The sequence below is a fragment of the Gavia stellata genome, chromosome 34, assembly GCF_030936135.1.
Source record: "Gavia stellata isolate bGavSte3 chromosome 34, bGavSte3.hap2, whole genome shotgun sequence".
In the NCBI taxonomy this organism is placed as follows: Eukaryota; Metazoa; Chordata; class Aves; order Gaviiformes; family Gaviidae; genus Gavia; species Gavia stellata.
Window position 1 is genome coordinate 2583957 of NC_082627.1, and position 27058 is coordinate 2611014.

The 27058-nt window shown below is 50.1% G+C and overlaps 2 protein-coding genes across 2 annotated transcripts; one reads left to right on the forward strand and one right to left on the reverse strand.

The window, feature by feature from the left end:
- Positions 1-2782: 2782 nt before the first annotated feature.
- On the reverse strand, positions 2783-3721 carry LOC132320173 (olfactory receptor 10AG1-like). Its single transcript, XM_059832444.1, has one exon. The coding sequence runs from the start codon at positions 3719-3721 to the stop codon at positions 2783-2785; it is 939 nt and encodes a 312-aa protein (XP_059688427.1).
- Positions 3722-25819: 22098 nt separating this feature from the next.
- LOC132320287 (olfactory receptor 14A16-like) lies at positions 25820-26779 on the forward strand. Its single transcript, XM_059832564.1, has one exon. It carries the CDS (start codon positions 25820-25822, stop codon positions 26777-26779), a length of 960 nt encoding a protein of 319 aa, XP_059688547.1.
- The last annotated feature ends 279 nt before the right edge of the window (positions 26780-27058 follow it).

A 27058-nucleotide genomic window follows, 5' to 3' on the forward strand; every position in this document is an offset into this window, starting at 1 on the left:
TGGTCAGTTGGGGTCAGCTGTCCCAGCCGTGTCTCCTCCTAACTTCTTGTGCACCGCCAGCCTCCTCGCTGGTGGGGTGGTTAGAGAAGCAGAAAAAGCCTTGACTCTGTGTAAGCCCTGCTCAGCAGTAACTAAAACATCCCTGCTTTATCAACATTGTTTTCAGCCCAAATCCAAAACACAGCCCCATACTAGCTGCTATGAAGAAAGTTAACTCTATCCCAGCCAAAACCAGCACATTCTCCACCCCTTATTCCATACCATTCATGTCATGCTCAGGTAGCACACTATCCAATACATTCTCATTACCTACCATCATCTTTCCCATCCTTTGATATAGTACACAGATCATTCCCTTAGTCTATGATCACCCCTGTGAAATGTCTGTAAAATGTCCACAAATGTTCACAAAATGTCCATTGAGTTCATTTAGTCTTTGACTTTGGGCTCCATCTCTTATGGTGGTCACTCAGGACAGGAGAGGTGGTGTGTTGCGTGGAGTTATTGGGCACCAGAGCCAGTTCAGGTCAGGTCACTGCTGCACTTGCACTGCTTCTTGTAAGGCTTGTCCTCCATTGGTTCAGGCAGTCCCTGTTATAGTAATTTCTATAACATGCAACTCCAATCATGGGTTACAACAACTTAAATGTATTTCCATGATAATCTCTACCCCTGGTCCCCTTGGGCCAGGTTTTAGGGTTTAACATTGCAATGAACTCTTCCCCTTGCCCCTGCTCCAGCCTGGACTTACCCACAGACTGCAGTCCCTTAGGGGTGTACCTGCTCCAAGTGGAGCCTTATCTATGAGCCACAGTCTCTCCAGGGTATACCCGCTGCGGCATAGACTTATCCACAGCCACAGTTGCTTTGAAGTGCACCTGTTCCAGCGTGGCCTTATCCATGGGTCACAATGCCTTCAGAGATATAGCTAGCTGCTCCAGCGTTGCCTTACCCACAGCCACAGTCCTTTCAGAAGTAAAATTGCTCCAGCGTGGCTTTACCCATGGCTGCAGTCCCTCCAGGGATGTACCTGCTCTGTCGTGGGCTTATCCATGGCCACACACTTTTGAGGTGCTCCAGCATGACCTCATGCACAGCCACAGATGCTTCAGGTGTACCTTCTCCTGCGTGGGCTTACCCTTGGGCCACAATCCCTTCAGAGGTACACCTGCTGCGGCACAGACATAACCATGGCCACAGATGCTTCGAGATGTACCTGCTCTGATGTGGACTCATCCACGGACACAGACGCTTCGGGGTGTCCTGCTCCCACGTGAACTCATCCACAGGTCACAGTCCCTTCGACTCCAGTTCACACTGGAGTTCCAGCCTGTCCAGTACAGCAGCACAGAACCAGCAGCGATGCCCTGGCCATCTGCCAGCCCAGGCGCATGGCCATTGCTGTTATCGACATGTTCCCAGGCACAGCAGAGGGAGATGTTCAGCAGTATGGCAGTACAGTGAGCAGCAAAAAGCAGCCACTAACGAGCACTAGACTCCAATATACAGTGAGGCAAGCAAGCCCCATGGCAAGCCCAGGAGCCTGCCGCTTAATAGCTGAACAGCAATAACAGCTATAAATCCGATCTAGCACATTCCAATCGAACCGGTCGTTATCTTGAACCCTTCGGGCCCTACGTTGGGCACCAAAAAGGACTGTCGTGGTGTTACCCCAGCTGGCAACTAAGCACCACACAGCCGCTCACTCACTTGCCCCCAGGTGGGATGGGGGAGAGAATCGGAAGAGTAAAAGTGAGAAAACTCATGGGTTGAGATAAAGACAGTTTAATAGGTAAAGCAAAAGCTGCACAGGAAAGTAAAGCAAAACAAAGAATTCATTCACCACTTCCCATCGGCAGGCAGGTGTTCCGCCATCTCCAAGAAAGCAGGGCTCCATCACATGTAATTGTTACTTGGCAAGACAAACGCCATCACTCCAAATGTCCCCCCTTTCCTTCTTCTTCCTCCAGCTTTAATTGCTGAGCATGACATCATATGGTATGGAATATCCCTTTGGTCAGTTGGGGTCAGCTGTCCCAGCTGTGTCCCCTCCCAACTTCTTGTGCACCCCCGGCCTCCTCGCTGGTGGGGTGGTGTGAGAAGCAGAAAAGGCCTTGACTGTGTAAGCCCTGCTCAGCAATAACTAAAATGTCCCTGCTTTATCAACACTGTTCCCAGCACAAATCCAAAACACAGCCCCATGCTAACTACTGTGAAGAACATTAACTCAATCCCAGCCAAAAGCAGCACGGTCATGCACATCTCCTAGAAGTTTTGGTTTTGGTTTTTTTTTAAATGTATTTATGTCAAATGTGTCAAGTATTGTACAACTCAATGCAAACATCATACCAGGGGATGATGATTTTCAGGCCCTTTAATTTTCCTAAACTGATTCCATCCAAGGACACTCTGGATAGTCACTGGGGTCTAGTAAATGATTTCTCGACCTGAGAGTAGTCATCATCTCCTTGGATGTGTCCCCCTCTAATCGCTCTTGACTGCTTTGACTATTTTCCTTTAATGGTATTGGCAGCTTGGGCAGACACAGCTTCAACAAGCTATTTGCAGTCAGCTCTCCAGGGGAACTGAAGATGTTCTGAAGTATGAAGATATTTAGATGGAACTATCAGAGATGACAGGAATGCCCCAGGAGACCTGTCCCCTTCCTGAGGAGGATCATAGCCAGGCAGGACATTGATTTTGTCTGAGCTAGTATGAGACAACCAAATACCTTGTTGGGACTTCTGGTGCTATTTAGGCATATTTCACATACTCTGCAGTATCACTTTCTCCACAGGAGTCTCTTCAGGGCACGTCTCACTTCCTTATTCTTTAGACTATAGATGACAGGGTTAAGCATGGGGGTCACAATTGTGTAAGACAGGGCAAGGTATTTGTCAGTATCTGCAGAGTCACCTGACCGTCGTTTAAAGTACACAACCATGACCGAGCCATAGAAGAGAGTCACCACGCCAAGGTGTGAGGAGCAGGTGGAAAAGGCTTTGTGTCTGCCCAGAACTGAAGGCATTTTCAGCATAGCCCTGACAATTTGAGTGTAAGAAAAAACTATCAAGGAAAAGGGAAGGACTGCAAATACCAGGATAATGGTGTGTAGCATCACTTGATTCCAGAAAGTGTCTGCACAGGCCAGTTCCAACAGAGGGGGGACATCACAGAAGAAGTGATGAAGGTCACGGGATGCACAGAAGGGCAAAGTGAACACCTGGTAAGTCTGCCCTACTTGTACTGGTATGACAGCCACCCATGACCCCACTACTAGTCTGACACAGAGCCCCCCATTCATGATGAGGGTATAGTGCAGGGGGTCACAGATGGCTACATAGCGATCGTAGGCCATGGCAGCCAGGAGAAGGCTTTCGGTGCTGCCCAGCAAAACCAGGAAATACAGCTGGGCAGCACAGCCAAGGAAAGAGATCCTGCCATCTTCCGTCAGGAAAGCCAGCAGCATTTTGGGCAGAGTGATTGATGTATAGCAGATTTCCAGGAAGGATAAGTTCCTCAGGAAGAAATACATGGGGCTGTGGAGGCTTGGGTCTACCCCAGTGATGAGCACGATGAGGCCATTCCCTACGAGGACCATGAGATAGATGAACAGGAAGACTGTGAAGTGCAAGTCTTGCAGGTTGGCATGGTCAGAAAATCCCAGAAGAAGAAATCCATGTCCGGCTGTGTGATTCTGCAAGCCTTGTCTTTGGGGCATTTTCTGTCTACAGAGCAATCGAAACAACATGCTCACTGGACAATGGCAGTGGCCCATCCACCAGGACACACCCCTCTAGCCCAGTGAAAGACTAAAGGCATCAGCACAGGTGTGACTGCGGTATTAGGAAAGCCCGAACAAGATCTGCATGGCTGTATCGGAGTCTAACACCAGTTGCTTGTTGACAAAAGGCTTCTAAGAAGAAAAGAGAACAGAGCCCTTCAGTTGAAACGATGGGGTTTGGTTGTAAGGACCAGAACAATTTATTCTTCCTTCTTCAGAGGAGGCTTAATAAAAGCCAATGTCTCGTGATAGATGAGGGAAGGCAAGGCAAGGCAAGGCAAGGCAAGGCAAGGCAAGGCAAGGGAAATGCAAGATTTCACTCTTAGATTTTAGTGAGAGAGGTTCATCTCAGGTCTTTTCAGAGACAAGAACTCATCTCCTGAAGGTCTGTCCAGACACAGAGAGCAGGGAGACATGCTTTTGATCCAAATTATTCATTTTCATATGTCTGATGGGTGAAGTCTATCAGAAAGAAGACAGATTTCTATCTGTCAGTGAATCAGGGACATTCATGCACCTATGGGGCATTTCACCAAGGCAGAGAAGTTGCTATTTGTCCATATATCACAAGCTTTCAGGGTACTGAAAGGAGGCATTATGCAAACAATCACAACACCATCTCAAAGAGTTTTCAAAGCGTCTGAAGAGGACGATGATTAAAGGTGGAAGAGTGGGTGATCTCCCCAAGATACCTAGTTTTCCTGAAAAGTCTTTTACAGTTTCTGAATGACATCTGTCTAGTTCCCTGTTCCTGACCTTGATGCTCTGTTGCATGGATTTATGGCAGTTTACAAATGAAACCAAGGGCCGCTCTGAAGCCAACCCAGTAATGTTTCCAAATCCCCTGCAAGCCTGAGAAAGGAAGGGAAGGGAAGGGAAGGGAAGGGAAGGGAAGGGAAGGGAAGGGAAGGGAAGGGAAGGGAAGGGAAGGGAAGGGAAGGGAAGGGAAGGGAAGGGAAGGGAAGGGAAGGGAAGGGAAGGGAAGGGAAGGGAAGGGAAGGGAAGGGAAGGGAAGGGAAGGGAGAAGAGAAGAGAAGAGAAGAGAAGAGAAGAGAAGAGAAGAGAAGAGAAGAGAAGAGAAGAGAAGAGAGAAGAGAAGAGAAGAGAAGAGAAGAGAAGAGAAGAGAAGAGAAGAGAAGAGAAGAGAAGAGAAGAGAAGAGAAGAGAAGAGAAGAGAATATTTCAGTTGGAAGGGACCTACAAAGATCATCTAATCCAACTGCTTGACCAATTCAGGGCTATGCTCTCATTGTCTGGGAAACTGAGCCTTCCCTTTTGCATTTCCCATTTCCCAGAGCACAAAGACTTCTCGCGGATCACACTTGAAGGATACAAGCCATTAGCTAGCAGCTCGGCGATAGCAGGTAGCTTCTTATGAATAACAGACTCAACTGAAAGGGTTTTTAAAATCTCAGTTGAATGTGGAGAAGATATGTTCTCTTCCAGGCAGAGAGAACTGAGGATGCTGGCTGGGTCTCTGCAGCTATCGCTAACTGCCTTCGAGAAGTGGTCTTCAACTCTAATGAATCAATAATGAGAGCAGCTGGTTAGAAAACATGTCATAAAAGCATTCACATTAGCCAAGTGAAAAACACAAGATGTTTTTTTCAAGAGAACCCTTGATTTCACAGAGACATGCAGTCTTAAGAGCATGATTTTTTTTTTTTTTTTTTTTACTTTTTTCCTACTATTCCTGCCTATTTCTGTAAGTCCTATCTTTGAAGTTCTCCTAGAGGTGCCATTCAAAATCCCCAAGATAAAACTAGGGTTTATGTGAGGGAAAAGTGACCATGATCTGTTTCTTGATCTCCCAATTTAAGCATGCAAGTGCGTAGGAAAAGGAAATACTTTTATTTCCATAAGTGCTGTCAGAGACTTGCATTTATTGTACACAAATTTTTAAATGAAAGCAACCGTTTATAGGAAGGTTTTCCATAATCAGCATTGCCTGCTTGTTTAAAACTCCCCCCAAACTGACAGCATATTCTTTTTAATGCCCAGATATGTTAGTACTTCACAAGATCACAGAGTGCACAGGTTCGACTAGCTTTGCTTGTGGGAAACTGCCGGAGTACTCCTTACACAGTGACTGTCTTATCAGCAGCATTTCTCCAAGCTGAATAAAACCTGCTCCTCTGAGCCCAGCCAAGCCACACAGATGCTGACAGCTGCTTTTGGCAGTGGTTGTGCTGCCATGGTGTCTCAGCACTTCAAAGCATGCCGAAAGGGATTTACCATTGTCAGAAGCCACAATGCAGGAACGCGCTCCTCAGTCCATGATGCTGCAGGAGACGGTAGTTAGCTCTTTTCCTCTCTGTCACTTCCCTGGAAAACACCTGGATGGGGTTCTCTGGACACGTCTCCTCCACTCGTGTTCCTACCTGGTTATAAGTCAGTTAGTGAGCGATCCCAGGAGAGAAGACAGCAATGCTAGTGCTACCAGTGCTCCTCCCCAGACACCCACAGCACATCCAAAGCTGTTAATGAAACAGCGATGGAAAGACTGTCAGAATAATGGGCATTTGCATGATTAGCAGGGTCTGAGCAACTTCAGGAATATGACTTTCGAAAATAGAGAAATTGAGAAATGAGATTTAGCTGCTCAGAGGAAAAACACTAAGCTTGTGAGAGAAAAAAAAAAAAGGGAAGGAGGGAGCAGAAAATTCGCAAATTCGGTCTGTGTTTAGCTTTAGTTTGCATCAACAGAAAAGGCTGCTCCACAACACCTCCTCCCTGGGTCTCCATCTTGGCTGTGCTCCACATTAGCTCCAAGGTGGAGGTGGCCTTGAGAACTCAAACTCCAGTTGCTCATACTGTCTGTGCTCAGGTTCACATCCGAATAGTGCCTAGAGAGAAAGCTCAGGTTGGAGATTCATGGGAAGGTAAGAAGGCCTGTGTCCTGTCACTCCACTGCAGATACCCATGTTTGTACAGATTAATACGACCCCAATGCCTAAAAAATGGATGACTGAATCTGATCAAGGCAGCCTTCGGTGGCTTTATAGCCAATAACTCAAAAAACCTTTCCAGAGGAGAGCATCTCCTGCCCTTGTTCATGCAATCCTTGATTGCTTACTCTGAAACCTTACACATAATCCAACAGCCTCTGTCTTTTAAGGATACCCAACAAAGGCAGGATCAGGACCACTTATGGTCAAATAGTCAGAAAGGCTACAGAGAGTCAATGCTGTGAGTTGGAGCAATCATGGCCAAATCCAGGCACTGCAGGGTGATTTCCATCTGTGAGAGCTGTAGGATCATAAATACAGGGAAAGATTAGGGTGAGTAGAGCTACTCCAATAAGTCATGGCATGAGAAGTGTCCCATCTGCAGCCTGGATATCTTGGTAAGCAAGATCCTGTTTGCATCAACAGAGAAACAGTCAATATAGTCTATGAGACTGAAAGACGCTTGATCTGACCCAAGAGTCTGACCTGGGTGACACACAGTGGTGCCTACAGTGCTGCCAGGCCTTGAACCAGCACTGACAAGGTGATGACAGGATGCTCACGTGTCTGTCCCGGTTGTGCTACCTCTAGATCCAGATTTGGTTTTTCTGATGCTGTTACCACAGTAGGCTTGCCCTTATGATATTATGATATTACAGATTTGGTTACATTGGTGCTGTTGGCTTTGCAGGATGCGTTAAAGCAAGGGTAAGGTATGAGTTAGTTAGGGTTAGGGTTGGAGTCTGGATTAGAGTTTCCAAGGCGTTCAACATCCTCTTCCGCATCTTCCTAAGAATATATTGGTTTTGAGCAATATTTGATTCCCCATTGATTAAGGATGGAAATGTTGGACTCTGTTTCCTTGCTGTACCAATGTGCCAGCTGTTCTTCTCAAACCAGTGCTCACAAATCTCTATGTGAGCTATTCACCAAACCCTGTTGACCCTTGACTCCAGCTCTTCTTTACATGGAACCGAAGAACTTTATAGTCCAGGCACAGATTTTTATTGTCTTCTTTTTTCATGTTTCCCTTTAAAGGGATGCTGTTAATACCTCACTTGAAATTATGCATTATAGGGTGAACTTTTTTCAGAAAGCAAATAAAGTGGTTGAGATCTTGGTACTAAACCTGATTAACCTGATCTCCTTCTACGACAAAGTGACCTGCTTAGTGGATGAGGCAAAGGCTGTGGATGTTGTTTACCCGGACTTTAGTAAAGCCTTTGACACTGTTTCCCACAACATTCTGCTGGAGAAACTGGCTGCTCATGGCTTGAAAGGGCGCACGCCTCGCTCCGTAAAAAACTGGCTGGGTGGCCGGGCCCAAAGGGTTGTGGTGAATGGAGTTAACTCCAGTTGGCGGCTGGTCACAAATGGTGTTCTCCGGGGCTCAGTACTGGGGCTAGTTCTCTTTAATATCTTTATCAGTGATCTGGACGAGGGGGTCGAGTGCACCCTCAGTAAGTTTGCAGACGACACAAAGTTGGGCGGGAGTGTTGATCTGCTTGAGGGTAGGAAGGCTCTGCAGAGGGATCTGGACAGGCTGGATGGATGGGCCCAGGCCAATTGTGTGAGGTTCAACAAGGCCAAGTGCCGGGTCCTGCACTTGGGTCACAACAACCCCATGCAACGCTACAGGCTTGGGGACGAGTGGCTGGAAAGCTGCCTGGCAGAAAAGGACCTGGGGGTGTTGATTGACAGCCAGCTGAATATGAGCCAGCAGTGTGCCCAAGTGGCCAAGAAGGCCAAGGACATCCTGGCTTGTTTCAGAAACAGTGTGGCCAGCAGGACTAGGGCAGCAATTGTACCCTTGTACTCGGCACTGGTGAGGCTGCACCTCAAATCAAGTGTTCATTTTTGGGCTCCTCACTATGAGAAAGACATTGAGGTGCTGGAGCCTGTCCAGAGAAGAGCATGAAGCTGGTGGAAGGATCTAGAGAGCAAGTCCTACGAGGAGCGGCTAAGTGAACTGGGGTTGTTTAGTCTGGAGAAGAGGAGGCTCAGGGGAGACCTCATTGGTCTCTACAACTACCTCAAAGGAGGTTGTAGTGAGGTGGGTGTTGGTCTCTTTCCCCAGATAACAAATGATAGGACAAGAGGAAACGGCCTCAAGTTGTGCCAGGGGATGTTTAGATTGGACATTAGGAAATACTTCTTCATGGAAAGGGTTATCAAGCACTGGAACAGGCTGCCCAGGGAAGTGGTTGAGTCACCATCCCTGAAGGTATTTAAAAGAAATGTAGATGTGGCACTTAGGGACATGGCTTAGTGGTGGACTTGGCAGTGTTAGGTTAATGGTTGGATTCAATGATCTTAAAGGTCTTTTCCAACCTAAATGATCCTGTGATTCTATGAATAAGGTTAATCCAGATGAATCCCATCCTGAGTTTGCAGGACACTCAAACAGGCACAAGGTTATGTCATCCTTAATTAATCCACAGTCTAAAGTAGAGTTGTCTAGATACAGGTGAAGACTTTGATATGAAGAACATGCAATGCTTTCAGGCCCTGAGTTGGAGCAAGTCTAATTCCTCAACCAAAGCGGTCAGTACTTTTTTAGAAAGTTCACAAAATACTTATTTTAAGGCAAAAAAACCCCAAACCCAAAACCCCCCTTGCCACCTTTCAGATTTGAAGGGCCTCTGGCAGCACTAAATCTGAGTCTAAAGAACTCCAGGTAGACCTTCAGTCCCTTAATGCACAACACTGCAGGATATGGGACATGCAGGATCATGCGACAGGGAGAACCCTCTCCCAAGCTGTGATGCGATCATCCCCTCATGTCAGACTCTGGGACCTGAAAATGAATCACAAACATCAGCTGTGTCTCCATCACAAGGGTGGCACATGAGGTGCTGAGACCACGCGGGACACTGGGCCAGACCCAGTCTGAGCCAGCACCGTGCAATCCCCCAAACACCGAATGACCCAAAATCTCAGCTACTCTTTTAGTTTTGATTCTCTAGTGAGAGCAGAGCGCTGGGCAATTCCCTAGGACACTTCACCCTATTCAAACTGTGCTTCTAAATGGATGGATTGAGTAATACTCATCTGATTTTTTTCAGAAGCATGCACATGAAGTATCAGGACTCCTCCTGTGTTTCCTCTGAAACCCGACAAGAAATGATGAAGGAAACAGAGAAGAACTACTCATCAAGAGCTATGTCATCACCTAGGGCAAAGGGAAACCAAACCACTGGGCATCAGCTTCTTGTAGTATTGGAGGATTTTCCAATTGTTCCTTCTTTTGAGTCTGATCTCTAGACTCTGTTGCCAGAGGCAGAGTAAAAAATCATCTTTCAGGTTTTCCTGAAAAAAGTAAAAGCAGTAAAAGATATGCCTTCTCAATTTTGTTTGGGTTTTTTTGGTTTCCTTTCTATCTGCACATGAAAATGACATCACCCAGCCTAGTACTGATAGCTACACTTCCAGCTGAGCATCACGTTTGCTGTCACTTTAAAAGCACTCCACAAAGAACCACAAACTTCTCCACCATAATTTGCCTGAGCTTTTTAGACTTGTACCTTCATGAAAAGATAACTGAGTCCTCGAATATCAAGATAGGAGAGATGACGCATCAGGTGTCCAATCCCAAAGCACTTTTCTGGTCTTCTTTTGACTGCTAGTTTCTGAGAGATTGGGAAAGAACACCTCTAGAGCGTAGCAGCAGCGTGAAGAAGGAAAGAGTTGACTTATTAATCCAAAGGGAGTTATTCTTCTCTGGGGCATGTGGGCATGGTGGAAGGCAGCCTTTGTGGTAGGTCTCACTCTCCCCGGCTTTGTCAGTATTAGCCCAGTTATGTGGATGGCTCTGGTATGTGCATTAAAGCTTCAGAAATTCAGGTCCCAGTGATCCCAGAATCACATCTCCTTGGTGACCCAGTGAATATCAGCCATCATCTACTTTCACAAGCCGCTCTCCTGAGCTCGGTGTAATCCTTCCTTAGCTACTCTCATGGGGTTCAGTCACATCCAGCCTCTCGGGGCTGTTTCGTCTTCTGTCAAGTACGTTCTTTCTCATACTTCAAACCCCAACATGAACATCTGCTTAGTGGCTGAGAGAGCTAGATGTGAAAATGAGCTCCAGCACGGAGACAGCATGATGAAGCAGGTAAGTTCAAAGTTCAAAGAAGACAGAACGACCCTGTGATTAGTAAAATGTTGGGTAGGATTTGGTTTGAACATGTGCAATGTATAGATGTAATGGAGTAATTTCTGTTTCCTTTGTAGCCACTGGAGGACGTCTTTAAAAGTCGGATTTCTTAGACTCATCCCTCCGTACTTTTCTGAAACAAATGGACATTTCCATTGGAGAAAACCATGCTCTTGGAGATATTCTCCGCTAGAAGGGGTTATTTGTGCTGTAAAGCTGTGGAAGCAGAATAAAATCTCCTGGCTGAAGTGTTGGATAGCTCAAGTATTAGGAATACAAGGGTGTATCATGCACAGACAAACATTTTTCATTTGCAGAAAGAACAAGACCGTTCATGGGTTATTCACTTGTGTTCGCACTCAGAAAGAGTGTGGAGAGAAATCTCATGGTTGAGAAGAGTGCATGGGAAGGTAAAAAAGGACCTTTTCATGTCACTATGCTGTCTGTCTGAGAAATGGATGACTGAGTCGGACCAGGGTAGCCTTACACCACGTTATAGCCAACAGCACAGAGAACCCCTTCCAGAGGAGGTAATTTCCAGCAAGATGATTTTCTCCAATGGAAGTGTCCATTTGTTCAGCTCGTTCAGCCTGGAGAATAAAATGGCCTTGGAGTTACATGCTGAGGAATCTTTTTTTATCAAATACTTTCATATTTGATTTTTATTAAATTCAAAATCATGAATTTGATTTGCGATTGAGATGAATATGTTTCTCGGTGTTACATAGAGCCACCCAAAAAGACAGGGGAGGGTGACCTAGCAGACAGTTGCCTCACACAGCAGATAGCAACCTGTCCAAGGCCGGTGAGATAAATCTGACTGGGATGGTGGGGTTTGCTCCTGGGGTGCCAGAGAGAAATGTCAGGGCTCTGTCAGGTGTGCGCATCTGAGCTGGCCTCGTGCACTCCTCATGCACCCAGGGGTGATGAGAGACAGGAGTCCTTCCCCTGCACATGCAAAGGCAGTACACTGCAGCAATTGTAGTGTCTCTCTGGCTTCCTGCTGCCATTCCCAGAGGGTGGGAGGCACCTCAGCCCTGCGGTATGTCACCCTGCTCTGCACTCGTCTCAGGTACCCCACGGCACAAGGAATGGACACGGGGTCCTAGATGCAAAGCAGCACATTCCCGTGGTGGTTACCTGGGGGATGTTTCTCGCAAACTGCAGGGGCCTTGGGAAACCATCTGCCCCACACGTCTTCAGGGCACCCCGAGGAACAGCTGATGGCACTTCTGTTCACTCAAGTTCATCTCATCGCACGCATGAGATGTGCAAGCAAAGTCTGTGATGCAAGAACAAACTTCTGACCTAGCCTTTCGGTGTCGCTCTGCGGAGGGACAAACCACCTCTCTGAGCCGGGGCGAGCGGCCAGTGCTGGCACGAGGGGCTGTTCTGTGACAGTTGCCCTGGGGCAGCTTCCCCGGGGTGTCCAGGGAACCGACCAGGTCCTGCTCTGCCGGTCCTCGTGTGTCTGCCAGGAGGCCTGTGACACACGGCTGTGTGTCCCCATCCTGCACACTCACACAGTTGACCTCTACACTGGTGTTTTCCTCTCCTGAACACTTTCCAGCCCAACCCCTCCCCAGATCTCCCCCACCCCTGCCCTTACCCCAGCTCAGCCCAGCAGAGCAGCCCAGTCTCGGCTGGCCCCCCAGCAGAGCCCCCCATAGGGTGCTGCAGATCTCTGGGCACTCACCGCACAGCCCCTCTGAAGGGCACAGGAGCTCCTGGGGGAGGGAAGAGGAGGATCAGCCTCCCCATCAGCCCCAGGGGTGGAGGTTGGACATGGCCCAAGGAATTGGTTCGATCACTCCTGGTGTTTCCTACTCTCCTTTCCGGAATAGCCCTGAGGAAGGCTGTGCTCCTTCCCCCTCGCCGTGCCCCGGTGACACAGGAGCTTCCCTGAGCTGGTGCACAGAAAAAACATGATTGCCCTTCCGATGTCTTGTTTCTCACACACACATGGAGTCCCACTCTTCTCCAGAAACATCCCTGCTCTCCAGAGAGCCTTTCCCCAGGTGAGCATGTCCGTGCTGTCCCAGCTGGCTGTTCCTGGTTCCTTGCCCATGGTCCCTGCAGCTCCCGAGATGGAGGTGCTGCTCTGCAGACCAAAGGGTCTGTTGTGGCCCGGGACCACGGGGTGACCCCACACTTGCCGTGCTGGCCAGATGACTTCTCCTGAGCCCCTTTCCATCTCCCTGATGGGGCTATGGACGAGGAAGGTGCTTGGTGGGACCGTGGGGCATTTGCAATGTACAAGAGGCACAGGGGCATTGCACTAGCGCTGGCATGTGGTGTTTCAAAAAGGGTTGCTGAAGCCCTTCAGGGAATTACAAAGCCAGAGGACCTGCAGTCGCTGCTCCAGAGAAGTTATCTCCATCCCTGCTCAGAGGGGAAGCTCAGAAGATCTGCGCATAGGACAGCACCATGAAAACAAAACACAGAAAGAATAAAAATGTGCAAACCACAATAACCCCAACTTCCCTCAGGTAGTCTGAGTCTGAGCAGGAGAGCTTGAGGATCTGGGGGATTTCACAGAAGAACTGGTCCACAAAATTGCCTTGGGAGAGGGGTAGTGAAAATGCGTTGGCCATGTGCAGCAGAGCACAGAGAAACCCACTGCCCCAGGCAGCTGCTGCCATGTGGACACAAGCTCTGCTGCCCAGGAGGGTCCCGTAGTGCAGGGGTTTGCAGATGGCAACATAGCGGTCGTAGGACATGACAGTGAGAAGAAAATACTCTGCTGAAATCAAAGAGAGAAAAAGAAGGACCTGGGCAGCATACCCAGAGTAGGAAATTGTCCTGGTGTCCCAAAGAGAATTGGCCATGGCTTTAGGCACAGTGGTGGAGATGCAGCCCAGGTTGAGGAGGGAGAGGTTGAGGAGGAAGAAGTACATGGGGGTGTGGAGGTGGTGGTCGCAGGCGATGGCGGTGATGATGAGGCCATTTCCCAGGAGGGCAGCCAGGTAGATGCCCAGGAAGAGCCAGAAGTGCAAGAGCTGCAGCTCCTGTGTGTCTGCAAATGCCAGGAGGAGGAACTCGGTGATGGAGCTGCTGTTGGACATCTCGTCCCTCTGGGCATAAGGACCTGTGCAAGGAGAAAAAAACACAGACAATTTCGTGGAGCCTTCTCTGAGCATGTCTGACATGGGGTTCCCTTTGTTCAAAGGAGGAAAGCACACTCATAAGTTGGGGCTGCTCTGAGGATCTCTTTCCATTCCAAGTCCCTGATTCCTCCCCTCCACTCCCCCTCAAAGACGCATTGGCTTTTGTCCTTCCTTTCAGGACCTTCATTCATCTCCCTGCCTTGGGCTTTTTCTTTGTGCTGGCCAAGTGTGTCGTGAGGAGCAGGGCTCTGCCCAGTAGTTCCTGAGGAGTCAGCTCTGCTCCTCAGCAGTTGGCACCTGGGAACGGGCCTGACAGCTTCTGAAATTCACCATTTTCCTCATCCGTAATCCACTTTTAATGAAGAAGGGCTGCTCAGCATCTTCCAGCAGGAGAACCCCAGGGATTCTCCTGAACAAGGGCAGCACGGACAGGAGAGGAAGATGGAAAAATGCCCCAATGTTCCTGCTGAAGGAGGACGGGGACACACAGAAAGCACTTGGGAGTTTCTCCTCTTCGGAGCTTGGATGCTGAGGAGGCAACTCAGCCCACGCCTTCGCAGTCTGGATAGCAGAAGTTCAGCTGGTTCGGAGAGGAGACCAGGGCTTTTCCCAGGGAAAGGCATCTGCAGTGCAAGGGGTGTCAGGGAAGGGACAGAGCATTTCTGGTGGCAGTTCCGTCCCGGTCTCTGCCCATGTCTCTGCTGCCTGGAGCTCTCCCTGCCAGGAGCTGTTTCTCTCTTCCCACATCTCCTCTTTGTCACCGCTCACAGACCCCATTCCACCCTCTGAATGCTCAGCTCTGCCCTGAAGAAAACTCCGGGCAGCAGGGTACTGCCCGAGGGTATCTCTGTGTTGGCAAGTCCTAAGGATCAGGTCAGCTGAACCCTGAAGAGACCACAAAGGTGATGTTGGTGCTTTCTGTAGGCTGAGCTGCACGAGAGGACTTCACCAGGTTCCTTGAAGAGCGATTGATTAATGCTGTAATGGTGAAGTCTTGGTCTCTTGTCCAAACCTGACAGCTCCATTACCATTCCCCCCACAACCACAGCAGGAAACTGGAAGTACAGATCCTGCAAAGCACCTTTCCTTCCAGGTTACCCCTGCCTTGATGTCCTTGAAAAGTGCCCTTGGAAATGTCCTGGGATGATCTGCAGCTGTGAGCAGCCCTGACCCACACAGCACCCAACAGCAGAAGAACCGCCCCTGGCTAGCGGTCACTCCTTCCACCCTGAGCTTCTCCCCGCAGTGCCCTGGGGAGCTCCCTGGGCAGGCTGAGTGCTGACCCTGGCAGGCAGCGGAGTCCCTGCCCCGGCTCACAGTCCCCTGTGGTGCAGGGACCCTGCTCTGAAGGACAGCCCTGGGCACCCCTGGATGCACACCCACCTTTACACCCCTGCAGCCATCCCCGGGAGAAGGCAGCCATCATGCCCTGTCCCTCGGACAATGCAGGGAGGAATCCCTGCTGTGGAGCACATCCTTCTCCTCTGCACTAGAGAAACTGAGAGTTTCTCTCTGTCCTTGCAGCTGTGGGATGTGTCAGCTTTAGGAGATCCCTCCAAGGACTGCAGCTGCCTTGCTCTGCACCCAGAGACATCCCTTGTTGAGCACTGTGAAGACTTCTCCTGCAGTGAGCTCTGAGCATCCTTCCACTCCCAATTGCCTTTAACCTCTCTCTGCCTCGTTCCCCTCCCCTCAGTGCCTACGGGCAGTGCCCTCAGCCCTCTGCGCTTGGCAGAGGAGCTGCTCCTCGGCAGAGCTGTCTCTCTTTAGCACTGCCCAGTTGCCAGGAGCTCCCTCCATCCCAGGAGCCGGCTCAGGTCAGCAGCAGAGGACCAGCCCAAGGCAGCACTTCCTCTGCTCCCTCTGGGCTCTGGGGGAACCTGCTGTGAAACAGGCTCAAGGAATCACTGATGATCCCTTCCTCATCTGGGGAGAGACGCTTCTTTCTAGCAGTGCCATTGCTCCTATTAGAAAAAGAGTTGAGCATAAGAATTCCTTCTTTTGTCCCATATTTAGGCAGGACACCAGGAAGGTGACAGAGAAGGATCTAATTTCTCCCAGATGGGGGGATGTCTTCACTTGAGTGAATTTAGTCATTTCATTTTGCATTTGTAGTCCTAGGGCTAGAAAGACATACAGCTCTCTCCTGTCCATGCCATGTCTCTGCTCTGAAGCAAAACCTTTGACCGTAGGGGTCTGGGACACGGTACCACGTTTCTTTGTGGCAAGAGTGAGCTTGCTTCATTCCACAGCTGAGATGCTTCAGCCCAAACATGCAGCAATGCCCTCAGCCAGGGGCACGGACTGGATGAGCTGGATGGATCCATTAATGTCGGCAACAGAGCTGTGACACTGATGGAATAAACTGCGAGGGCGCGGTGGCAGAGCTCAGTACAGCTTGTCTTCAAGGACAGCGTCCTCCAAGCACAGCAACAGTCCAGGCTGAAGGTCAGTCTAAACTTGAAAAGCAATTCAAGGGCACCATAACGCGTGTTCACTACTTCAGGAACAGTTAAGGAAGCGACATTGTGGCCACTGCTGAATTTAGTAAGAGCGAGTGTAGGTAGATCTGAGAAGCTCCATGCCCTCTTTGCCTCGGTCTTCCCCAGAAGGGTCTCCCAGAGCTCTGTGACTCAAGGCAGAACTCCAGAGGAGAACAACCAGCGGTGGATGGGGATCAAGTCAGGGGTTCCTTGAGCAAACACAATCCTTTACAGCCTATGGGACAGGGGGTGCAACATCCCAGGGAGCTGAGAGAGAGGGCCAATGTCACAGTGAGGCCACTCTCCATCATCTTTGAAAGGTGATGGAGATTGGGAGAACTCCTGGACGATTGGCAGCACCCAGATGTTCAAGGTACCTTTCAAAACTGGCCAACAGATGAGCAGGGGAAGGAAAGTCTGTGCTCCACAGCATTTCCACTCGGATCCAATTTCTGGGTGTCTGAAAGAGAAAGTGGTTGGATTTACCCAGGGGACATTGTGTCTGGCCATCCTTTTGGCTTTCTGGGATGGACGCAGGAAAGCAGCAGTGGTCTTTTACCTGGAAGTCATCAAGGCTTTCAGCATTGTCCCCCACAATTTTCTTGTGTCCAAGATAGGATATTATGGTCTGCATGGGTGGATGGGTAAAAAACAGCTGGACACTCGTCCTCGGAGTGACGCGGTTAGTTCATGGTACTCTGGCTGGAGGCGTCTAGCTAGTAGCGCCCTGGAGGGGTCTATCCTGTAACTTGCCCTGTCTAACGTGTCTTTAATGACCCAGAGAAGATGAGAGAGTGCTTTTTCATAACATTTGCGGATGACATCACATTGAGGAGAGCAGACACTGCACTGGAGGGCAGGGTTGCCATCCCAAGGGACAATGATAGAGACTGCGGGAAAGGCTGTGGTGGTCCTTGGTTACATTAGGTAAAACCTGAGCCAGCAGCAAATAAGGCCAACAGCATCCTGGGCTGTATGAGCAGGAGCACAGTCAGTCTGCTCAGCCCATTTTACACCCTATCCAGAATACTTCCCTAGGTTTTGACACCCTACAATGCCAGAGAGACCTTGACAAACTGGAGCCACTTCAGTGGAAGGCCACCAAGCCCAGTGGGAGAACTTGTGCTGTGAGAAGAGGCTTAGAGAGCTGGGCTTGTTCGGACAGGAGTAGAGAAGATCTTGGGGGGAACACGTAGCAGCATTGCACGGTTCCCAAGAGGGTCAAGTGACGCTTACGTCCATGGTGGAAGGCACAAGGACAAGAGGCAATGGGCTGAAACAAGAGATCGTCAGGCTAGATATAGGGAGAAACTTGTCCAGCTTAAGGATAGTCAAGCACTGGAAGCTATTTCCCAGGGAGTGTGCACCGTGTCTATCCTGGAATGTGATCGAGGCGTGTTTGAATAGAGCCCTGAGTATTCAGGTCTGACCCTGCTTTGAGCAGGTGGTTAGTGAAGACACCTACTGAGGTCCCTCCCAGCCTGAATGCCTTTAATCCAGGAATCCGTATGCCGTGTCTCCTGAGATTCCTGGGAGGATCTTAGGGAGACCTAATCTTTCTGTCCAGAGAAGTGTGATTCCTCTTTAGGTGCCCGGGTCTACGTCTCCTGGCCCATGCAGTGCTTTAGGCTGTGAAGATAGTGAAACGAACCTTTTGACTAGGTTAGTTTCATTTTCCATGCTAAATGCAGGGCAGATGAAGGGAGCTCAGAGCTTCCAGGCTCTCTGCTGCAGAGCTAGCACTTCAGAGAGGGGAAATGCAGGTAATGGTGTGCACCATATGAACCACTGGGTACACCACACAAAAATTCTGGCTTCCTTTGTGCCTTTGCACTCACTTGGGATCGGTCCTTTGGTCATCTTTGGCTAAAAAAGAAACATTTCCTGTATTCCACCTCCCCCTCCTCCCAAAAATAGGGAGAAAAGACAGAACAGGGATCACGTAGGGGCCAATCTGTCTAAGAGGTGTAATCTTGAAATGATAACAAAGAGGTAGCAGTGAAAGGAAAACCACTGTTCTAAGAACTTCATGCCAGAGGCTAGCTACTGAGAACTTGTAGCTATTTTGTCAATGTAGAATAATAACTGTTGGGAAGGAAATGAAAGAGATTTAGTTCATCATCATCATCAACATCAAGAAAAAGAAGGCGTTCCCTTACAACACTCTCCTGTTACTGCTATTGGTGATAGTACCACTAATTCCAAAACGTCCTTGAGAGTTTCTTTACTTCATCTTGGTTCCAAAGCTCAGCCTGGTCAGACCTTGAAAGGACTGCCTCAAAAATCTCTGCAACCCAAATCTCTCCACCCTTCTGTCAGCCACGCTCTTTTAACCCAGGAGACTTCTCCCCATCGCTTCAGCACACTGCCCGGTCTGCTTTTAGCTGTGTGAAGTCAGGGTACTCCCTTGCACAACCTCCCCTACAAAAGTCTTGTCTATGTGCTGATCCCACTTGTATCACCTCATCTGCTCCTTCTGCAGAGCTCCACGGGATGGGCAGTTTTCCTGTTTCTTTCACGCCCATTCACCTTCACAACCTTTTTGTGTTGTATGCATACCAAATACTGTCTGAAGCGACACAGCTTCACCCATTTCCAATTGCAGGCTGTGTTATTTCCCCTCTTGGAGCACACATTCTGAAAAGCTGCTCCATATCTGGAAACACACTTCAATACTGCAAACACAGCTGGGTTTAAAAAGAAAAAAGCCATGCTGGGCTAGTTTTTCAAAGAGACAGTTTCAGAGTGGCAAAGCATATTCAATTCATTAATTCTGAGGGCCGAGTTACAAAGAGAGAGGAAAAAACCGGTGAAGCTGTATTGTCCAAACTCACAAGTTCTCTGTCTTTAAAGAGAACGTCCCACAGCCTCTGTTATGTTTTCATTAGTTGGCCCCATAGTAAGTTGGGTTTATTGGACCTCTTGGCTAAAGCCTGCTGCATTCACGTTTCTAGCAAGGGGAAAACCTCCAGTTCAGTAGTTAAACATTTTTCTTGCCCATCCCGCCTGGATATCCAGGGCAGTTGTGTCACACAATAGCCAGTGTCAGGGGGAAGATGGAGGTACTGTGAATTTAATACATTTGGCCTCAAATGGAAGCTCAAATCCTGAGCTGGCAGGACAACATTGGCTGCAGTTAGACATAACTTTCTTGACATGACTGTGAGTTCAGACCTAGTTGATGGTTTTTCTCGCACATATCAATGAGGAGGGCAGTGTGTCAGGAGACAGGGAGAAGAGTGCACGCTTCAGCTTCCCCAATCCCATGACAGTGCCCAAACCATCCTTCCCTCAGCCTCTGGCATCTCATTTCTTGAGATGCAAACCTCGTGGGTCTTCTGTCGATAAGGCATCCATAATCCTTCAGGTGTTTCTGTGATTTTCCTAAGAATGGCAGTATCTATGGAAAAAAAGAAAAAGTAGCAGTCTGCTTCTGTAGTAGCAACTCTGGGCAATGCCAATTAAATCAGTATTTGCCATATAAAGCATGATAGCCCATCCTGAAGATCACAGCTAAAGCAGTTCAGATGAAGGGTGGTCTTGCAAATGTCACCCTCCTTGTCCCCACGGTGGCATGGACACTGCTGGTTTCCCTCTCCAGAGAGTGGCAGAGGCTGGATCCCCTGCTCAGGACAGAGTCCTTGCCAGGAAGGCACAGCTGTGGGTGTAGCTCGTCAGGTTCTTAGAACATTCCACTGGGCATCAGTTTTGATTTATTTGGTGCTTTACTGTGACTACTCTTTCTGCCCAGAAGATCATCAAAAGACAACCGTTTCCTAAGAGATGGTCATAAAGGCCCTGTTATGGCCATGAAAGCTCACCATGAGCTCTGGAGCGAAGAGGAGGAGGAGGACAAAGAGGTTTGTCCCTGGAATAAGGCCAGAAGAAGAGCCCATTTTGTTCAAATCATGGATGATACAGCTGTTTCCATCGTGTGTGCATGACTCAGCCTGGCAGACGGGGAATGCCCACTGCTGGGGGTGGCTGTGCTTGGTCATACCCCATGAGCTGATGTTGCTCTCTTCCCCTCCTTCACCCCCACACTTGGATGGACCTCAGGAAACATCCCTGAGCCTGGAGGATGCACGAACCTCCTGAGTGAGGTACCATCACGTGAGAGCTTTGGCATCTCATGTAGCACTACAGGCCTGTATTTCACCAAGAAATTGAGTAGCTTCTATGAATTAGAGTAGGCAATGTGGGGATGTTCATGAAATCACCATTATTATAATCAATGGCGAACTACTAAACCCGGCTGGTGAAAAAGAGAGAAACTTTGATCTCCTTAGGGAACATGACTCCATTGGATCAACTGAATCCCTGCGTAGGCTGCCCAGAACATAAAAAAATAGGTACAGGTTCAGTCATCCTAAATGTGGGCATCTGCTGTCATTTCAGTCAGCCAAAGGGATTCCCCACCAGCCTCCAAGACAGTGCCCCCAGATGCTGCCCTGTCTCTCAGCACTGCTCCACTAGAGCATGAAGATAGCTACACATATCTTGGACCACCTCTGGCATTTCAAATGTCACCAGGTGTTTGTGTCTGAACAGCTCACGGCTGCCATCCATCACCATTAATTCCCAGGGGAGCTGAGACAAGGAGCTCACATGCAGGTGCCTGTTTTGTGCACACCTGAAGTGAAGTGAGAGGAATCTCACCTCCTGTGGGTTTGTGGTGTGCATGGGAAGGAGCTGAGTCCCCTTCTAGCCCCAGGACTGCAAACCTGGGATGTGATGCCGCAAATGAGTCAGCCGAATCCCTTCCCTCAGCAAGGGTAAAGGAGATCCCTGCCCGTCACTGTCTGGGTGTCCTGCCTAATGATGGGTTGAGGAAAGGTGATTATTAGTCCTGACTGTTTTTCTGATATGAGAAGTTACATTGCTGGAATGAAGTGTCTCTCCCCAGCTGAGGAAGGGAACATCAGTGATTCCTTCAGCCTGTTTCACAGCAGGTTCCCCTGGAGCCCCAGGGACACCTGGAGGGACCCCAGAGGGGGCAGAGAAAGTGCTGCCTTGGGCTGGTCCTCTGCTGCTGAGCTGGGCTGGGCTCTTGGGACAGAGGGAGAGCTCATGGCAACCAGGCAGCTCTGCAGAGAGACAGCTCTGCCCAGGAGCAGCTCCTCTGTAAAGCACAGCAGGGCTGAAGGCACTGCCTGCAGGCGTTGATGGGAGAGGAGCGAGGCAGAGAGAGGTTAAAGGCAGTGTGGAGTGGGAGGATGCTGAGAGTTGACTGGAAGAGAAATCTTCACAGCCCTCTACATGGTAAGTCTCTGGACGTAGGGCAAGCAGATGAGTGCACAGAGGGCTCTTCCAATGTTGGTAAATGTCACAGCTTATAGGACCTTTCAGAACTGCTCTCCCGATTTTTCTGGTGTGGAGAAGGATGACATGCTTCCTAGCCAGGCTTCCTTGCTGGACCGTCAGAGGGACAGGGCATGACGGCTGCCTTCTCCCGGGGATGGCTGCAGGGGTTTGAAGCTGGCTGTGCACCCACGGGGCTGTGTGCCGGGGCAGGGACTCTGCCGCCAGCCTGGGTCGGTGCTCAGCCTCCCTGGGGAGCTCCCCATGGCGCTGTGGGGAGAAGTTGAGTGGAAGGAGCAACCCCTGACCGAGCAGGGCAGAGCAGGGTCTTTTCACTGTCAAGAGGGTGCTGCGTGGGTCAGGGCTGCTCACTGCTCCAGATCACTGCCAGGACATTTCCGAGGGGACTTTTCAAGAGGAAAGTCAAGACTTGGGCTGCCTGCATCAGCGTGTGCATTCCTGAGTCTGAGCTTTCATTTTTATGGTCTTTGGAGAGGAGGGAGTGGTAATGGATCTGTCATGCTTGGAACAAGGCTCTGGGGAGCCGTCCTTCTGCGCTGTGAGATCCTCGCTCCAGCTGACCCAGCTTATGTTTCCAGAGGAGACCTTCCTAAAGGAAGGTCAATGAAGTTGCTGCTTGAGAAAAAACCTTCCTTTCGGAACCTCTGTTTTTAATTTTCTGCCCTTTGATTGGGAAGGGGGAAGTGAAAATGATTGAGACTCCTAAACCACCTCTGTAAGAGATCTATAGGTCTGCAGGGAACCTCGGCAAGTCCCTCCCCTCCCTCACATGTAGACAAACCAACCTGACCGTTCAAGCTTCAACAAGGCTGTTTCCACATACCTGCAGATTATCAAACACTGAGGTGCCTCTGGGCAGTGCCCTGCTGCTGTGGGGTTTCTGCAGGGCAGAGCTGGTCACACAGGGGCTGGGATGGGGTTTGTGAGCCCTGGCATGGAGGAGACGTGGGGACAGAGAAACAGCTCCTGGCAGGGAGAGCTCCAGGCAGCAGAGACATGGGCAGGAAGGGATGAAACTGCTGAGGGAAACCCTGTTACAGGGGGGATATGGACACCTTCTGGCCATTCCCTGCAGTACGGATACGTTCCCTGAGCAATCCCCCTCATTTGTCCTCTCCCACCCAGTACAGCCCTTGGCCCACACATCTGCAAAATCCTGGGCATGAGCTGCCTCCTGGGCAGCCAGACCCCCAGAAGAAGAAATGTGTGCTTCTCCTGCCACGTGCCCGTTTCGCTCTGCCCAGCAAAGGGCTGAGAGCAACCGCTCGGCGATGTCGCTGCCTGGGAGACAATGTGCCCAGCTGGGCAAGGTGAAATCTCTTCTGTTTGCCTGTCTGCCTCACCTCTACCCTCACCTGGCAATACGATCATGGTATTTTTACTTTTCATTCCACCTCACCGTGTTGCTCTGACTCTGAGGCTCTTGGGTATGTCAGTGTGGAGGGGTGGAGGGGATGGGGTTCAGCTGAAGTTCAGACACTGACCCTGAGGGTCCTGCAGAGGTGCCCAAGACCCCTCCAAACGTGTGGGGCTCTGGGCAGCGCAGTCAGTGGTGCTGGGAAATGATCTGGCTCTCCCTTCCTCAGTCCTGATCTTTAGGGCACTTCACTATCTCCCAGAGGTGTCCTTACAGGCATGATGCTGCTGACCAGAGGGGAACATAGGATCTCTCTCATAGGCTCTTTGAGATACCCAAGAACCATTTTGAGAAGCCACAGAGATGCTAAGGCTGTGAACAGCCTGCTGGGAAGCTTCATATATATGCAGCTGGTAGGAACCCTGGCACATCGTGAAGTCCTCGGTGTGCTCATTGGAATGAGGAGCCAGTTCCTGCCCCACCAGGAAAGGTTCATTTTCCCGTCTACAGGGTGTTGCATGGGTGATGGCTGCTCCCAGCTCCAGCTCACCCATGTCCTGAGGGGATCTTTCAAGAGGATGGAGAAGGCAGGGATTACATTAGCAGAAGGATCCTTCCAGAGGCTGTGCTTTCAGTTTCCTAATTGCTGCAGGGGAAAAAGAGAAATACATTTTTGTCTGTGAAGGAGGTGGAGACTGCAGACAGCTCCAACTTCACCTCTCCAGCCTCTCCAGGGTGGGTCTGAGCAGCTCCTGCGGTGCCTCAACCCCCGAGATGCCCTGGGACAGTGCTATTCAACCAGGAGGTGTCTGCAGGGCAGCGCTGAGTGCTCAGTGTATGGGATGGGGTCTGTGAGCACTGACAGGGAAGAGACGTGGGGGTAGAGGAACAGCTCCCAGGTGTGACTCCAGGCAGCAGGGATGTGGTCAGAGGGAAAGGGAACTGCTATGGTATGCTGGGGCAGGTGGGAGCATCACTTTGTCCTCTCCATTGCAGATGCCTTCCACTGAGCAAACCCCCCTTATCTCTCCTCTCCCACCCAGCAACGCTCTCTACCCTCATGGCCATGGGATCCAGGGCAGCCAGACCCCACTGTTGCAGAGGTGCTTTTCTCCTGCCACGTGCCCATTTCCTGCTGCCCGACAAAGGGGCTGAGTGAAACAGCCCTTCGTTGTCACCACCTGGGAGGTGGGGGGCACAGCTGGGGAAGGTGAACACTTTCCAGAGTGCCTGGCTGTCTCTCTTCCCTTTCCTCCCTTAGGAAAAAGGGTCTTGGTATTGCTCCATGTTTCCCCACCCATCCATCCTTGTCCTTGTGTCATAGTTGTTCTTCAGAGGGATTCCAGACACCACCCCTGAGGGTCCTGCCGTGCGGGGATCTGTGTGGGAGCAAGGAGTCCAAGTCCCCTTCTATCCCGTGAGGCTCCGAGCACGCACTGTGTGAGGGGTGGGGAACGAGATGGTTCTCCCTGGGCTATCCAGTCCAGGGGCCAGCTACCCTCCCGAAGGCCACAGCACTCCCTTGTGATATTTACTTGTAGCTGAATGTTGCAAAGATATGATGCAGAGGTGTAAAGGTCATGGAGATGCTGCCAGGCAGCTGTACGTAGGCAGCCTGAAGAAGTGCCGTGGCTCCTTGCAAGAATGTGAGTGCTGAGACCTCCCTCAGCTGTCAGCACCCACATCCCAGAGCCTCCTTGGTCTAGTCGTTGGAGCCAGGAGGTGTGTCACCCTCTCTCCATCACCCTCTGCACGCGAGGGGCGAGAAAGAGGAAGGAGCTTGGGGATCTCCCTTGGAAACCACAACCTCCCACCCTCCCAAACATCCAGACAAGTCATCTCTCCAGACTCTGCAGTGAGGCGCAGAGCATCCATCCATCTCTCGGGACTCACTAGTGTATTCACCAGTGTTTATTCTGAGAGCAGTGGAAAAGCCAAGGCTTTCTACCCCTTCAAAAAACATGCTCCCGGTGTGATGGGAACATCTGAAACCTACGTAATTGCACCAGTATGCAATGACTGACCCGGTGTTGCAGCCCATCTTCTGAAGAATGGGCTATGAAGCTATGGAGCAGCCCTTCTGCGTGATGGGTGCACTTCACCTAGGCGAGGAGGTGTTCATAGTGACAGTGCTGTTTCCTCACCCTCCACCCCCCTCACTCATACTACTACGCCTGGAGATGCAGTACAGGTGACAGACTGAGGTGAGAAAGGGTCTTTCTCAGTCGTTACTGACTCTTGGCTGTGCGAGAGGGTGAAGGTGAAGGAGATGAATCCCTCACAGGGATCTTGTCTCTCAGGGGCAGATGAGCACAGGTCCCAATGTCATTTTTCACTATAGGGCTTGGAGAGTATTCCCAGATAGTCACTGCTACAAATCCTCTTCTCTCGCCTCAGAGCGTCCGTCTGCAGGAGCCATCCCCAAACCATGAGCTGTTTGCAGCCTCCAGGTGTCCACTTCTGTAGAGCAGGGCTGAGTCCTCAGAGTTAGTGCGCTCACCCAGCACAGAGCAGAGCTCAAGGCAGGGAGCTGCAAGTGTGTCGTCCTGAGAAGGAGACACTCAATCTGTGTGCAGGCTGTCTATGAGAAATGGAGAGGGCTTTGCTCAGAGACCCTGTCCTGACTTCTCTGTGTCTTTTCCTTCTTGGACAGGCCTCCATGCACATGTCCAATGGCAGCTCCATCACCGAATTCCTCCTCCTGGCATTGGCGGACACAAGGGAGCTGCAGCTCTTGCACTTCTGGCTCTTCCTGGGCATCTACCTGGCTGCCCTCCTGGGCAATGGCCTCATCATCACCACCATAGCCTGCGACCACCACCTCCACACCCCCATGTACTTCTTCCTCCTCAACCTCTCCCTCCTTGACCTGGGTTTCATCTCCACCACTCTCCCAAAGTCCATGGCCAATTCCCTGTGGGACACCAGGGCCATCTCCTATGGGGGATGTGCTGCTCAGATCTTTTTCTTTCTCTTCTTCATTGTAGGGGAGTACTGCCTTCTTACAGTCATGTCCTACGACCGCTACGTGGCCATCTGCAAACCCCTGCACTACGGGACCCTCCTGGGCAGCAGAGCTTGTGTCCACATGGCAGCAGCTGCCTGGGGCAGTGGGTTTCTCAATGCTATGCTGCATGTGGCCAACACATTTTCCCTACTGCTCTGCCAAGGCAATGCAGTGGACCAGTTCTTCTGTGAACTTCCCCAGATCCTCAAGCTCTCCTGCTCAGAATCCTACCTCAGGGAAGTTGGGGCTACTGTCGTTAGTGTCTTTTTTGGTTTTGGATGTTTTGTTTTCATTGTGCTGTCCTATGTGCAGATCTTCAGGGCTGTGCTGAGGATTCCCTCTGAGCAGGGACAGCACAAAGCCTTTTCCACCTGCCTCCCTCACCTGGTCGTGGTCTCCCTCCTTACCAGCACTGCAATATTTGCCTATGTGAAGCCCCCCTCCATCTCCTCCCCATCTTTGGACCTGGTGCTGGCAGTTCTCTACTCGGTGGTGCCTCCAGCAGTGAACCCCCTCATCTACAGCATGAGGAACCAGGAGCTCAAGAATGCCATTAGGAAAGTGGTTGCATGGATGTTTTTCAATACTGATAAACTTCCAATCTCTGTTCACAAATGAATCCCAAATTATCACATACCAGGCCCATGCTTTTGTGGTATTTTTGGCTGTTTTTTCTCTGTATTTTTTGGTTTTTCTTGTCATTAGTGATAATGTTATTTGTGAATTTAATAATCCTAGAGAAATATTTGGATTTTCTTCACTTCACCCGAAGCATGAACCTACAATATCTCACCTGGAACCCATATAAAAATGTGTCTAACACTGAGTCAGAGCTGAGACCCCCCTCTAGCATCTGTGGAATTATTGCTGGAGGTGACTTGGAAATTAAATTTATAT

Coding starts and splice junctions, on each gene's coding strand:
- LOC132320173 (XM_059832444.1), bottom strand. CDS start 3,721: ATGCCCCAAAGACAAGGCTTGCAGAATCACACAGCCGGACATGGATTT.
- LOC132320287 (XM_059832564.1), top strand. CDS start 25,820: ATGTCCAATGGCAGCTCCATCACCGAATTCCTCCTCCTGGCATTGGCG.